The 16,121-nt window shown below is 41.9% G+C and overlaps 1 protein-coding gene across 1 annotated transcript in view; it reads left to right on the top strand.

The window, feature by feature from the left end:
• Positions 1-1,973: 1,973 nt before the first annotated feature.
• LOC120021216 (sarcoplasmic/endoplasmic reticulum calcium ATPase 2) overlaps positions 1,974-16,121 on the top strand; it is a 40,567-nt gene continuing 26,419 nt past the window's right edge. The window contains exons 1-4 of the mRNA XM_038964877.1: positions 1,974-2,614; positions 4,714-4,731; positions 4,823-4,905; positions 13,373-13,477. Coding sequence (XP_038820805.1) covers positions 2,497-2,614; positions 4,714-4,731; positions 4,823-4,905; positions 13,373-13,477 — 324 coding nt within the window. The 5' untranslated portion in view covers positions 1,974-2,496. The remainder of the gene's footprint in view (positions 2,615-4,713; positions 4,732-4,822; positions 4,906-13,372; positions 13,478-16,121) is intronic.

The raw sequence follows: 16,121 nt of genomic DNA, 5'->3' as shown, positions 1-16,121 counted from the left end.
AAAAGGGTCTGGGACAAGTTAATTGGCAGATCGCCATAACAACCCCACATCAGCTGAACCATGTCACAGTATCTATAAATAACCACAATCTCAAGCAGACAATAGCCAGCTGCAAGAGACAGAAACCATCTCTTACTACAGTCCACACCCCTGTATAACTCACAACCAGGGACCAATGTCAATCATCACTGCTCAATTTTTCAAAGGCAATATTCTCACACACAACATTCTGTACAGACTAGACTTCTTGGGGCAGTTTCCTGGACACAAATTATGCCTAATCCTGGTCTAAAAAGCATGTTAAATTGTGTATTGATCTTGCTTTTTATTCCAGGACTAGGCTTAATCTGTGTCCAGGAAACTGCCCCCTCGTGTCAATGAAACAGAATGAAATAGAACTTTACAGGACTCTGTAACATAATTTCAGGTATTATTTTTAGCTGCCGGCTAATAGACACTGATATGGCCATAGATAGCCTATGGGTAATGGGGTGACCTGTGCTGAATCTATGTCCATATCTATCAGGCCGTGGGACTTATCTCTCACAGCCCTAATAATACCAGTATCTGGGGGGAATCCATTGCAGACAGATAGGCTAGTGATGTCATGATGACAGTGAGGCTCCTAGACACCTAAATAACTACATACAAGCACAGACACGTCATATCCTACTCCCTAATGAACATGTACTACCAACCAAAAATACTATCCACTGCTTGCTTTGTGTTGAAAGTGGGTTACTTTGTGCAAGGTAGCTGTTACTGTATCCTTTCCACTCTCTGACTATCATCTTCCTGTAGAGTAGGGGTTTCATCCAAGCCATTTACTATTGGTGGTCTGAACATTACAGTAGGAGCCAGTACATAGTGGCTCACACTGGGGAGGCTGAGGAACTATTTAACATCTGACTGACGTGACCTTGAATGGAGGAGGCAGCCTCTCATGTCCAGAATTGACAGAACGACTATTGTGAGTGAGAGAGAAGTGACAGGTCAATGACTCACATGAGCAGAGTCAACGGTTTACATTTTTGTTAATTTATAGGGAATAGGGGACTCTTTAGAGGGATTCTCAAGAAAGAAAACAAGTAGGCGGCCAGTACGACGCAGAAAACTTTACTGATAATATTGACAAAGAATACATATACTGTAAGTAGGAGCAGATCAGCCCATGGTTTACATAACATCAGTACATACAACTGCAACGCGTTTCAACTACAAGAATCTTCTTCAGGCAGCGTTGAGGGATTCTCACAAATTATACTAAATAATCTGGACCAAGCTATTATGAAAACACTGAAGATGCCATTGACCTCCAGAAGCCTATCAGTCCCACAATGTCATGCTGGTGTCCACCAATGCAACCATCCTGTACAAACAATAGATAACTGACCTATCTGAATCATAGCTCACAATTCAGGTCTGTTTTCCAACATAACATGGATTTTCAACTGGGCTCTTATCAAATGGGTCGAGCAAATGTGATTTTGATAGTATTATTGATTTGTGTCTTGCTGACCTTAGTACACTTGTGTTTGGATTAATACTAGCTGTCAGCTGTAGTAGGCTATGCTAAATCAAGAAAAGAAAGAGCATTCAAGATAAGATGTTCACTTTTCTTAAATCCCTAAATTACATAGACACGTATAAACCTATCTACTTGTGTTTTTTCCCCCTCTGTTGAAGTGATATGCCAAGACTTTACAGATATTCTAGTTTTTACTAGCTCTTTAAAATATTGCTGTTATATTAATGCTCTCAATAATACCACATCATTTATTTTAATGGGCTGTAATATATATATATATATATTGTACATTGTATATATATATTCCTTTGAGGAGTCAGCTGATCAGAGACACCGGAGAAAGATCTGGAAGAAAAAGGGATTTCCGGAATCTCTCCAGCCAATAAGCGCATTCCACATGCGGACACCGAGCGCAGTATTCGGAGCATGCGAACTGGTAGCGGACAAATACGATTGGTGCAGATGGTGATAGTAGTGAATCCGCGGCAGCACACAAGAAGGAACACACTGCGGACATACACCAAAGCAGCACTTTCAGACCTACCGTCTTGCATTAACTTACTACGCATGTCTTCTTAAGTTATTGCTCCGTTAAGAATGAAATAGTTTTGATGGTGGTAGCTATGAATTATCCGTATTTCATTGTTGTGCCTGGAACGTTGTAACCGGCGAGTTTGAGGGGGTAAGGCATTGCTCTAGTAACAAGTGGCGAGGAGGGCTAACGCAGTCATTACACTAGCCAGTTTTTTTTGACTACATGTGAGGTTATTAAGCTAGCTACAGACGTTTTTGGGATAACATACATTTCGAGATTGTTCTGCATTTTCGACAGCGTGAGTTGGGGGAAGACGTAAAAGAAGTGAACAATCAGTGGGGTTCTTGAGGTTTCTTCAATTAACTATCTAGATAGCTGTCTAGCTAACGTAAGCAGCTAAGTTAGCTAGTGTTTATTCGAGCGGCTACTCACCATGGCGAACGCTCACACAAAGACGGTGGAGGAAGTTTACAGTCATTTCAACGTGAACGAAAGCACAGGTCTAGGTGTAGACCAAGTGAAGAGGCAGCGGGAAAAATGGGGACCTAATGGTGAGTAACATGTTTTTGAAATGTGATACCCCTTTCCTGGCAACACGGTGCACGGCCTGTTAGCTAGCTAGCATTCTTAAGCAACCGGCATGCTTGAAAAAATATTGCTGACGTCACGAACATGTTCAGGCTGACAGACAATGACTGTGTGTTAAAAAAAAAAAAAGGGGAAAAAAGACTGCAATTAATTCAGTAAACTGAAACAAAATGCTGCACATTTTGTAATGATCTGCCGATTCTAAACGATGTTCAATTCTTATTTCTTAGACGTGGACTGGATGAACAAAACATATCTATCTAGGTGTAATTTCCCTTTTGATTTTTTTCCCCGGAAAACGTTCGTTCTGTTGTACATCTTGGAGTTGAGAAACTCGACATCGTATCAATGCCTAAATAAAGTATTCACACCGACAGACTTTTCCCCCCCACATTTTGTTGTTAGACTGAATTTAAAATGGATTAAATTGAGATTGTCATAACCAATACCCCTTAACGTCAAAGTTAAATTATGTTTAGAGAAATGTACAAATGAAAAGCTGGAATGTATTTAGCCCCTTTTGTTATGGCAATCCTAAATACGTTAAGGAGTAAAAATGTGTAAGTTGCATGGGCTCCCTCTGTGTGCAGTAATGGTGTTTAACATGCTTTTTTGAATGACTACCTCATCACTGTACCCCACACATGTAATTATCTTTAAGGTCCCTCAGTTGAGCAGTGAATTTCAACCCAGATTCAACCAAAGACCAGGAAGGTTTCCAATGCTTCGCAAAGAAGGGCACCTATTGGTAGATGGGTAAAAACAAAAAAAGCAGACATTGAATATCCCATTGAGCATGGTGACATTATTAATTACACTTTGGATGGTGTATCAATGCAGTCACTACAAAGATGCAGGTGTCCTAACTCTGTTGCCAGAGAGAACAGAAACCACTCAGGGATTTCACAATGAGAGGCCACTGGTGACTTTAAAACAGTTTGCGTTTAATGGCTGTGATAGAACTGAGGATGGCTTAACATTGTAGTTACTCCACAATACAAACTTAATTATAGGTGTAACGGAAGCCTGCACAGAATACCAATATTAAAAAAAATTTTTCTCCTGTTTGTAATAAGGCACCAAAGTAAAACTGCAAAACATTTGGCAAAGAAATTGCTTTATGAAGAAAAAGCTTTGTCGTGAATAGAAAGCGTTATGTTTGGGGCAAAACCAACACATTACTGAGTAACACTTCATATTTTCAAGCATGGCTGCATCATGTTGTGGGTATGCTTGTCAACGGCAAGGACTGGGGAGTTTTTATGATATAAATAAACTGAATAAAGCTAAGCACAGGCAAAATCCTAGAGGGAAACCTGGTTCCGTCTGCTTTCCAACAGACACTGGAAGACAAATTCACCTTTCAGCAGGATAATAACCTAAAACACAAGGCCAAATATATACATACATACACTGCAGCTGCTTACCAAGATGACATTGAATGTTCCTGAGTGGCCTAGTTACAGTTGACACTTAAATTGACTTGAAAATCTATGGAAAGACTTAAATGGCTGTCAAGTAATGATCAACAACTAACTTGACAGAGCTTGAAAACAAATTTAAAAATAATAATAATTGTACATTCTAGGTGTGCGAAGCTCTTAGACTGTAATCGCTGCCAAAGGTGACTCTAATGTATTGACTCAGTGTGAATACCTATGTAAATTTAGATATTTCTGAATTTAATTTTCAATTCACTTGCAAAATATTGTGTGGAGATAGGTGAGATCGGTTTAATCCATTTTGAATTCAGTTTGTAACAACAAAATGTGAAATATTTAAGGCTGATACTTTCTGAAGGTACTGCACATATGGTTGAGAAACACAGCTAGCTAGTTCTGTCGTAATATTTCGGGACACGCTCTTTTCACGCTACTTTGATTCAGTGATTTTCGTAGCAGGTTACCAGAGCATTTTCGCTAACCCTTATCCTAAGCTGCTGCGTAAGTTCTAACCTGTTACAAAAAAGTCACTTTGGTATCGAAGTGGCATAAAGAGTGTTTCACGTAACATTTTTCTCACTTCTCTATTTTCGGTGTGGTGTCCCTTGGATGAATCGCAGAATTGCCTGCTGAGGAGGGTAAGCAAATTGTTTCTTTTTTGGATAGTTTATGTCTTCAAAGCCACATTTGAAGGTATCCCATTATTTGGATGCTCTTTTGTTCTCTTAGGAAAATCTTTATGGGAACTGGTGGTTGAACAGTTTGAAGATCTGCTTGTGAGGATTCTTCTTCTTGCAGCCTGCATATCCTTTGTAAGTATAACATGACTCAATTCAGGCACATGAGGATCCTAGTAAGTTTCATATGTCCAGAATAAGTATGAACATAATTGGGGCACGCACAAATCTCCTGTAAGGCAGACCATACTCAATAGGGTTTTCTTTAGGGTTCAAACACACCAATGGCGTTTGCCTGCAGAGAGTACGTGTGAACAAATTTTACATGTAGAATTGCACAGAAAATGTCAACAGCGCGCTGAGCGATTAGTAGACGAATGGTAGATCCACATTCAGTGCGACGTGTGCCACCATTTAGAAAATGCAAGCCCCTAGGTTTTCATTAGGCCTGATGCCCACAGCGCCAGCCTCATGATGGATTTATATAGAATCTGACTATTCTGGTGAAAATATAATGAACTGGCATTTGTCCAGTACTATAGGAATAATTGGTTATTGCTCCTACTTGTATGTCATTATGTCTTAGGTTACAGTATTGGAATGAGGGGTGTGTGTAGTCCTGGTCGGTCCCTGGATGGGAGACCAGATGCTGCTCGAAGTTGTGTTGGGGGGGCTATTAGGAGGCATCCGTTACTCTGTAATTAAAAAAATAAAAAAAGTTCCGGTGCCCCAGGGCAGTGTGTAGGGTGTTGTCTTTTGGATGGGACATAAAACGGGTGTCCTGACTCTGTGGTCATTAAAGATCCCATGGCACTTATCATAAGAGTAGGGGTGTTTACCCCTTCCTGTAGCTCAGTGGTTCTCAAACCTCTCCTCGGGGACCCCCAGACGTTTCACAATTTTGTTTGGCTTTGGCCCTCAACTAGTTCACCTGATTCACGAAGTCACAGGCTTGATGATTAGTTGGCAAGTTGAATCAGGTGTGCTAGCTCTGGAATAGATCAAATGCATGGAATGGCTGGGGGTCTTTGAGGAGAGTTTTGAGAACCACTGCTGTTGCCTGGTTGGCTGATATTCAATGCCACTGCTGTAAATATCACCAGCAGCAAGGACACACGGTGATGATGGTCAGGAATCTAGCCTGTAAATCACATCCAGTATTAGGCAGATCACATAAACATGTCCCGGGCGGGCTTGAGCTGTCAAGCTGTTCATATTTGACATTTGATTTGATAGGCTGTGTTCGGATGAGGATAAACTTGTGACACATTTCTGGTTCTGGCCTAGATTCTGATTGAGCGGACAAGTTACTCCTGTCCCTGTTCTGAAATAGTTTTATAGACCTCTCCCATTCTCTGGGGAAGATTTGCTGAATTGGGACAAACTCATTACGCTCAATACATTTACTAATGCGCAGTGGTGAAAGGCTTTCAATCCGCTATTCATAGCTCAAATGATTGTCGTTATATTATTGACTGTTATTGCCAGAGAGCTTGACAAGGCTAATTAGTTGGGCTCTGAGTTAATGATGCCAAGGCCTTTGTAGTGTACTCCGCTGCCCGAGGAAGAATTCTACTCTGGTCCATCTCCTCCCTGTATATTGATTGACTGTCGGGGACATCAAAATAGAATGAGAGGGTGTGGCTATTTAACCTCATTCAATGAAGTGGTCATTGCGTTGTATAGCAATCAAGATCAAGCTTGGCCTTTATGAACACTGTTGTGAGGGAGGCTACCACTCCAGCCCTGAAGTGTAGACTAGTTTGAGATGTGCAGTTGTCAGTATATCTACAATTATACCCTCCATTTCTCTGAGTCATTTCTGTGAGGTAAAATGTTTGGGCCTCATCAGATTGATTTGATCTCTTATGTAATCTGGTCATTCAAACTGCGCTGGTTAAAATCTATGCATCCGATTTCAGTGGCTGAGAAGGACTTTATGGAAATGAACACCACTTCAAAGAGTAGTCGCTTGCTGTTCAGATAGAGGACTGAATGCTTAGCCAGAGACTGGGTGCCTGAACAGGACAGAGTTGTGCGGTGCTTTGAATTTGAACTACTACAGTTATTAGCAGTAACATGTTCAACTAGGGCTGTGACGGGCATGGAGTTTTGGATGATGGTCATGTCAGCCAAATGACCGCGCTCACCATTTTTATAATCGTTCAAATGGCAACAATTTTATTTTATTTAAGACACATTTACTCCGCTCCTGAATGCCTGAGCTGCTGCAAAATGTGCACGAAAGTTAGATAGCTAGCTAATGTGCTTGCTAAAATAACATTTTATTGGTAACATACACATGGTTATCAGATGTTAATGTGAGTGTAGTGAAATGCTTGTGCTTCTAGTTCTTAGTGCATTAATATCTAACAAGTAATCTAACAATTTCCCAACAACTACCTAATACACATAGATCTGAAGGTGTGAATGAGAATATGTACATAAGTATATGGATGAGCGATGTCCAAGTGGCATAGGCAAGGTGCAGTTGGTGGTGTAAATGTCATGAGTAATATAAGATCTGTAAACATTATTAGTGGCATTGTTTGAAGTGACTAGTGGTACATTTATTAAAGTGGATTGGGTCTCGATGTAGGCAGCAGCCTCCCTGAGTTAGTGATTGCTGTTTAGCAGTCTGATGGCCTTGAGATAGAAGCTGTTTTTTCAGTCTGTCCCAGCTTTGATGCACCTTTATTGACCTCGCCTTCTGGATGGTAGCGGTGTGGACAGGCAGTGGCTCGGGTGGTTGTTGTCCTTGATGATCTTTTTGGCCTTCCTGTGACATCAGGTGCTGTAGGTGTCATGGAGAGCAGGTAGTTTGCCCCCGGTGATGCGTTGTGCAGACCGCACCACCCTCTGGAGAGCCTTGCGGTTGAGGGCGGTGCAATTGCCGTACTAGGTGGTGATACAGCTCGACAGGATGCGCTCGATTGTGCATCTGTAAAAGTTTGTCAGGGTTTTGGGTGACAAGCCACATTTCTTCAGCCTCCTGAGGTTTAAGAGGCGCTGTTGCGCCTTCATCACACTGTCTGTGGGTGGAACATTTCAGTTTGTCTGTGACGTGTACGCCGAGGAACTTAACCTTCCACGTTCTCCACTGCTGTCCCTTCGATGTGGATAAGGTTGTGCTCCCTCTGCTGTTTCCTAAAGTCCACGAGCATATCCTTTTGTTGACGTCGAGTGAAGTTGTTTTCTTGACACCACACTCCGAGTGCCATAACCTCCTCCCTGTAGGCTCTCGTTGTTGTTGGTAATCAAGCCCACTACTGTTGTCGTCTGCAAACTTGATGATTGCGTTGGAGTGCATGGCCACGTAGTCGTGGGTGGACAGGGAGTACCGGAGGGGGCTGAGCATGCACCCTTGTGGGGCCCCAGTATTGAGGGTCAGCGAAGTGGATATGTTTCCTACCTTCACCTGGAGGTGGCCCGTCAGGAAGTCCAGTACCCAATTGCACAGGGCGGGGTTGAGACCCAGCTTGATGATGAGCTTGGAGGATTCTATGGTGTTGAATGCTGAGCTGTAGTCAATGAACAGCATTCTTTTTTCTCTCTTTTTTTATTTTTTTATAATTTGTATCCCCTTTTCTCCCCAATTTTCGTGGTATCCAATCGCTAGTAATTACTGTCTTGTCTCATCGCTACAACTCCCGTACGGGCTCGGGAGAGACGAAGGTCGAAAGCCACGCGTCCTCCGAAGCACAACCCAACCAAGCCGCACTGCTTCTTAACACAGCGCGCCTCCAACCCGGAAGCCAGCCGCACCAATGTGTCGGAGGAAACACTGTGCACCTGGCCCCCTTGGTTAGCGCGCACTGCGCCCGGCCCGCCACAGGAGTCGCTGGAGCGCGATGAGACAAGGATATCCCTACCGGCCAAACCCTCCCTAACCCGGACGACGCTAGCCCAATTGTGCGTCGCCCCACGGACCTCCCGGTCGCGGCCGGCTGCGACAGAGCCTGGGCGCGAACCCAGAGACTCTGGTGGCGCAGCTAGCACTGCGATGCAGTGCTCTAGACCACTGCGCCACCCGGGAGGCCCTATGAACAGCATTCTTACATAAGTATTCCTCTTATCCAGATGGGATAGGGCAGTGTGATGGCGATTGCATTGTCTGTGGACCTAGTGGGGCGGTATGCAAACTGAAGTGGGTCTAGGGTGGCCTGAATGGTGGAGGTGATATGGTCCTCGACTAGCCTCTCAAAGCACTTCATGATGACAGAAGTGAGTGCTGCAGGGCGGTAGTCATTTAGTTCAGTTATCTTTGCCTTCTTGGGTACAGGAACAATGGTAGCCATTTTGATGCATGTGGGGACAATGGACTGGCATAGGTAGCGATTGAATATGTCCGTAAACATGCCGGTCTGCACATGCTCTGAGGACGTGGCTAGGGATGCCGTCTGGGCCAGCAGCCTTGCGAGGGTTAACACGTTTAAATGTTTTACTCATGTCAGCCACGTGAGTGGCTTGACCAGTCTCAAATCAATCCATATGAAACGAAAGATCTGCTAACAACGCCAGTTCACACACTCAATGCTGGATATGCCCTCCTAGCTAGCGTAGTGAAGTTCTTGCTAATGGCACAATGTGTTCATGATAACGCAATTTTTGTTCGGCTGTGGTTAGTGCACTGCTCTCTATTGTTCATTGAGTGGCTATTGGCTGCTTGATAAGTCGCAAGATTCTGTTTTGCCTGGCCGCGATGACGTCACAGCACAAATTTGCGTTGTTGCCACACAGCTGCAGTTCCCAATTAAAAAGAAAAAAATGTATTCATTATATTTTTGGGGTTGAGTGCCACGATTTGTTAAACGGGTGGCTCCTGGCAACTGTCATGTTAGAGGTAACTTTACAACGTGCATCATCTTCTGACAGGTGTCGTTATGTGGGAACAAAAGGGACTGCCGGCAGTCACATCTTCAGTCAGCTGTTTGTTCCACAATACACTTTCTTATACGTGTACTTTTTTAAACTGTAAAGACGGTTATTTTCATGATTTTCATCCATAATGGGTGGTTGTGCGATTATACTATTGCCATATGTTCAACATTGGATTTGATTGCTGTAACTGGAAGTCCTCGTAGAAGGCGCTGATGGGTAGCATTTGTCCACTTACAGTTCTCTGCAATAGCATTCCCTTGCCTAGATGTATAGATAAAAAGCTATTTGATGGGCTTGAGCTGACCACATTTTCAGCGCAGATGAGCCTTGTCACTGTCCCAATGGATGGCGATTTTCACCCAAATTGAATGTCTCCTTGTTACCAAGTGATTTTACAATACTGCTCCTGGCTCTGTTACCTTGACTCTTGCCTCTGGCTCACCTCATCTCCTCTAGTGTTGCACAAAACTTTGGGACTTTTTTGATACTAGAACACAAACAGTTTATTACTTGTGTCAAATGACTCGCATGGTATACTGGTTGAGCAGATCACGTATATCAATGCAGCCAATGTTCCCATATAGCGTGAGTGCACCGTTCATGCCTCTTGCCTGCTCCACTTACTCATTGCTACAACACTGGGAAGCAATATGTTAGCTCCCCACTCATGCTGCACAGAAGTTAACACACTCGAATATGCCCCAGTATCTGTGCGTTAGATGTTGACAAAGAGAGGAGACGCGTCATACTCAAACGCCCAGGAAACCCGGACTCAAACTCCCATTAGACAGCCCTACAAGCGTTCTCAAAATGTTTGTTACTCACTAAATATGGAGTTTCGCTGAGCAACCATCTTCATTAACTTCAACAAAAAAAGAAGGGGGGAAAGGTGTAAATACATTTGTAGCAACCTCCAATTGCTCATTACTGCCATGCACCAGGGTATTTGGAAATACTTTATTTTATTTTTTTAACTATCTTTTGTGAATTTTTTGTTAATGTGAATATTTGTAGCTACTTTTAAGTAAATACCTGCACTCAACTTGTGCAATACGTTCCAGAGAAATCCGATCGTATTCATTTCACCTGCTTCAATTTGAAGTCCCAGCCACGTGGTGTTTGTTTACAAGCACACAACGACGAGAGACCGGAGCCTAGTTACAGTATGGAATTCACAACAAAATGTTTGCCAGCTAGATATCTTCTAAATATTTAAATCAACTGTCTAAAATGTGGTAAATGCTCTGTAGTTGTGCATTTGGTTTGCTAATTTAGTAGCTAAGTGGTTAGCTTCTTCCAAAATTAAGTTTTGCTTGGTAACCGCAGAGAATTCCCTCCTGGATCAAGAGCGTTGCTGTCTTACATTTGCTTCGTCCATGGAGCAAGCTGAGTAGGTTTTTTTTTTTTGCTGTTTCTTGTATAACTTAATGAGCTGGGATTTCTGTCTTTACAAATAATTTAGGTAAGCAACTGTATAAAATGTTTGCAATGCTCTCATTGGTATTTAGTTAGCATTGCTGTAATTGTTAACATTAACATTGCTAACCTTCGGATTACGAACTGTTGTGTTCAGTTTCGGTATTACCGAATATCCCGGTATGGCACAAGGTCGGTATAACAATCTGGATACCGGCCAAGCATAGTTGCTTGTACATTTTTATTTCAACCTTTTCTGGAAGTACATACCGGACCATTTTTACCATTCAAATAAATTAGCATTATGTTATAATTTTTTAAAATTGTAATTGGCCGACATTAACCTTTCATGGAAATATTTGTATCTGTCTTTATTCCTCAGATAAAGCACAAACATTGTATACACATAGGTCTGCTCATTTGGTCATTTTTATAAGTTTTCAATGGCTGCCTTGAGAGGGCGGTCTACAAGCTGTTCATTGAATGATATTCAATCTGTAAGTCACGACGTGGGCGACGTAGGCATGGTGGTTTGACAGTGAGTAGCTTGCCAGCGACAGGATATTTGAATAAGTAAATAATCAAAAGTACACTTCACCAAGCAAGCAGCCCTGTTCTCATAGCTAGCCTGCGAGGTAGTTAGCCTAGCTAGTGAGCAATCTTCGCTACTTATGTACGAACAGTGGACTGGCGCCGACGTGAACTCAACCTTGATACAAAAATAACACTTACTGTCTGGGCCTGTTAAATTTGTGGGCTTATGTAGTTTTCCCGAAATATTCAATCTGCAAAAAGCAAGACAGTTGGCGCAGATCTATAATTTAGGCCTTGCTTGCTTGCGTTCATGATGAGAAGATTGCTAGCTAGCTAAATTAGAATGTTTGACTAAAACCAGTGCGGCAAGGATTTTCCTGCATGAAAGTTTTCAGTCATCGCCGCATTTGCAGCTGAAACATTAACACCTTCCTAACATTGAGTTACACCTTCTGCCCTCAGAACAGCCTCAATTCACTGGGGCATGGACTCCTACAAGATGTCAAAGGCATTCCGCAGGGATGCTGGCCCATGTTGACTTCAAGGCTTCCCATGGTTGTGTTAAGTTGGTTGAATGTCCTTTGGGTGGTGGGCCATTCTTGATACACATGGGGAGTGTGAACCCAGCAGTGTTACAGTTCTTGGCACGTTCAAATCGTTGTGCCTGGCACCTACTACCATACCCCGTTCAAAGGCACTTAAATATTTTGTCTTGCCCATTCACCCTCTGAATGGCACACGTACACAATCGATGTCTTAGGTTAAAGAAGGATTTTTAAGCCTTGTCTCCTCCCCTTCCTCTACACTGATTTTGAAGTGGATTTAACAAGTGTCATAAGGGAGCATGGCATTCACCTGGTCAGTCTGTCATGGAAAGATCAGGTGCTCCTAATGTTTTGTACACAATGTGTAATTTCAATTATGCTTTCGGAGAGAAAACATTACGTAACAGCCAGCGTGTGCTTGTCATAACAAGCTCTTATTGCGAGGTTGCCATAGTGTTTCTTTACATGACCTTTGACATGTAAAGCACTAGTGAATTTACTCAATACAAATGGTGACACTAACATCTAGTGGTTTCATTATGAAGTGCATTTTACTGTATTTCACTGCATAGTTTGTAAACAGTGCCGTTTCAGATGTACTTTGAGACAGTTTAGTGTGCTTGTGATGCTTCAGCATCAACCCTGCTGCATTCTTATCCACTGCCGTAGAAAAAATCTTTAAGTTGTACCTAAGGTAAACTGAACAAGTGTTTTTGTGTTTATAGATGCAGTTGCTTTTTGGTGGTTCATGTAAACTACAAATAAAAGATTCTGTTAATTTGTGTTTAGAAATCATTTAGAGTATCTGTTAATCCTTTGTAACACAACTTGTTTTAGGTTTTTTTTTACAAGTGGAATGAAAAATACCATCTCGACAGATTGGGAATCGGTGACTTTTGCCTCCCTAAAATCGGTATCAGACCCAAAAATCCCATATCATTGGAGCTGTAGTTTGGTTGGTGAAAATGAAGTCAAATGAATAGTAGGATTTGTATAATTGATTCATTTATGCATATGTGGCAGTTATTTATTTTACAAGTATCGTGATACCAAACCTGGTATCGTAGTAAAAATGCTGGTATCGTTACAAGACTAATCTCCTCTACATCCTAAAACTGATATCTGATTGAGATGTTAATATCTGGTAATGCAGGGCACAATATGTCTAAATCTGTTATGCATGTATTGCTGTCTGACTCGTCTGCCTCTTTTTTTCCTCCTGTTAGGTGCTAGCCTGGTTCGAGGAGGGAGAGGAGACCATCACTGCATTCGTTGAGCCTTTTGTAATTTTGCTGATTCTTATAGCCAATGCCATTGTGGGTGTCTGGCAGGTAAGCAGATCTTTTAAAACATTTTCCTTTTAATATGGTTAGCTTAGTTATTCTTTGGGGTTGGATTTACCGTCCTACCCGAACAGTAATTGTTAATTGATTGTAGTAGACCTAGCTTATGATGTGATCAGGCCACATCTCCAGGCCATATAACATACATAGGTCTAAACCAGTTCCAGGTCACATTTTTTGTTGCTCATATTACGTTCTGTTTACCTTACGAAAATACCTTATATTTAGTGACAGATGTCCTCTGTGTCAAACTGCATGTAACTGCCAAAGTTGTGCTTAGGGCTGGGGCGGGTATGAAAATGTGTCAACTGGTTGTCATGCAACAGACTGCCAGTCTCACGGTAATTTACTGCTAATTAACATAAACACGTTTAGCATCTCCAGGCCTCCTTGCATAAAAGCCGCTGATGCGCGCCTTTGAAACATCTGCATGTAAAAAAAATTTTTTTTTTAAAAGTGTACATTTTAATATACACCATCACAATTAATCAATTTGTTTTAGGCAGGTTTAAAGAAACATGAAGAAACTCATATTCTGTTCTTCTGAAATACATTTTTCTTACTGTATGTTATCTGGCTATGTGCCATGTCTATAGGCTTGTTCATTTAGCAAACAAGATATGCTTAAGTCCCATGCAATTATTTCATATTATGATTTTAATATAATTGAACTTAGCTGAATAAAATAGAAAGGATATTTTTCCCGTTACAGAGCGAGTGGCTATGTTGAGTGTAAACGTGATCATTTGAAACAGGTCCTATATGCTGGATTTAGTTATTTGGCAACTTTAGAGTTGAATGATACAAACCTCAGAATGTTCTAGAAATCAAAACATACAGTATATGGGATGCACAATGTTACTATAGGCTATTGATGATTGTGAGAAAGTAGCAAAAAAAGCTTGCACTCTGTTCCATGACTCAGGCTGCACACGCTGTTAATATTTTCACTTCTACATTTAATCAGGTCTTTACTAAATAAGTAAATTTGTTTTGATTTAGAATTGCCCATTTATCAAATGGGCAGGGGAAAAGATATCCATATGACCTTGAATAGTAACTGGAGGCCGCTTTCCAGCTGGTTTGTTTTTCAGACCACTCCGGTTATTTCACTCGATGCATCGACCACTGTTTATGGAGCCTGCCGCCACTTGCTGCACAACGGGTTATATTCTGCCCAAACTCTCTGTGCCATGGGCTCTCCAACCCTGTTCCTGCATTTACCCCGTGCTTGGGGAAACGTAGTGAAAATTGATCATAAAAAAATGGCGCAACAAAACATTTCATTAAAACAGTTATTTTATTTTTCTGCTGTGCGTAAAATGCGGTAGGCTATGTTTTGTATAACAGCACAATCATTATTTTAATTTAGTTTTTTTTCCAGGCTTGGGCAAATAGGCCTATGCATAAACTCTATGCTTGTTGGATGTTTTTGAATGAAACATCACCTTAGAAAGCGCTGTCCATTTCATTCTGTTAGGCTTTGAAACATCCACGGTGACCATGTTTTTCACTGTTTCAACCTGTTCATAAATTTGAAGAAAGACGTTCAATCACAGTGAGGTGAGTTTTCAAAAGACATACTGTTTTGATAAGTGTTTGATGCCAATTTCATTTGCATTGATGTCAGTAGTTAGAGGGAAATTGGAGCCCTGAGTACCAGGCCATTAGGACCTGATGGAGGGACATTAGAGCCCTGAGTACCAGGCCATTGGGACCTGATGGAGGGAGGGACATTAGAGCCCTGAGTACCAGGCCATTAGGACCTGATGGAGGGACATTAGAGCCCTGAGTACCAGGCCATTGGGACCTGATGGGGGGAGGGACATTGGAGCCCTGAGTACCAGGCCATTAGGACCTGATGGATGGAGGGACATTAGAGCCCTGAGTACCAGGCCATTAGCAACCATATGTTTGGTACTACCAACACATTTCCAGAGTGCTTAAAAGGTTACCATTACATCCCGTGAAATTTTACTGTGGTCATGACTGCCGGTGTGGCGGTAATATGGTCACCGCAACAGCCCTAGTTGTGCTATATATTCATTGGCTATTTCATAGCTAATTTGAAAACGATAAATATTGATTCATTACTAGCTCATTCACTTAATCTGTGTAAATGCTCGGCTCGGGTGCATACATTTACACACACTTGTCAGCTCAGACAAATCCAGCTAAGAGAGGCAAGGCTCTTCAGCTCCACCAGCAGCAGTTTGTAATTTATAATGGGAAATTAATGTTTATGTAAAAATAATGAATCGCATCGTTTCAAACTAAAACGTATTGTTCCTGTATCGTATCAGAGCCCATGTATTTAGATGCATATCACATCATAAAAGGGAAAGAAGCACATCTCTACTCACCTATCTACAGTTAAATGCACTAAGTCTTTCTGGATAAGACCGTCTGCTAAATGACTCAAATGTAAATGATTGCCTCCTTCACTGTAAATTGAGAGAATTGATTGTGTGAATGAAACTGAAATGATAGATACATGGTAGCAAAGATGTTTTTTTCCCTTGCTGGTATAATGACAAGACTTCTGGGTCATTCCAGTCAGTGGCGACCATTAGTTGCCTGTGATTGGCCACTGAGCTGGTTCTCCTGATGAACAAGGCAGGGATTGGATGCC

The sequence above is a fragment of the Salvelinus namaycush genome, chromosome 26 (genome assembly GCF_016432855.1).
Source record: "Salvelinus namaycush isolate Seneca chromosome 26, SaNama_1.0, whole genome shotgun sequence".
NCBI classification, from domain to species: Eukaryota; Metazoa; Chordata; class Actinopteri; order Salmoniformes; family Salmonidae; genus Salvelinus; species Salvelinus namaycush.
This window is presented reverse-complemented; position numbering and strand designations above follow the sequence as displayed.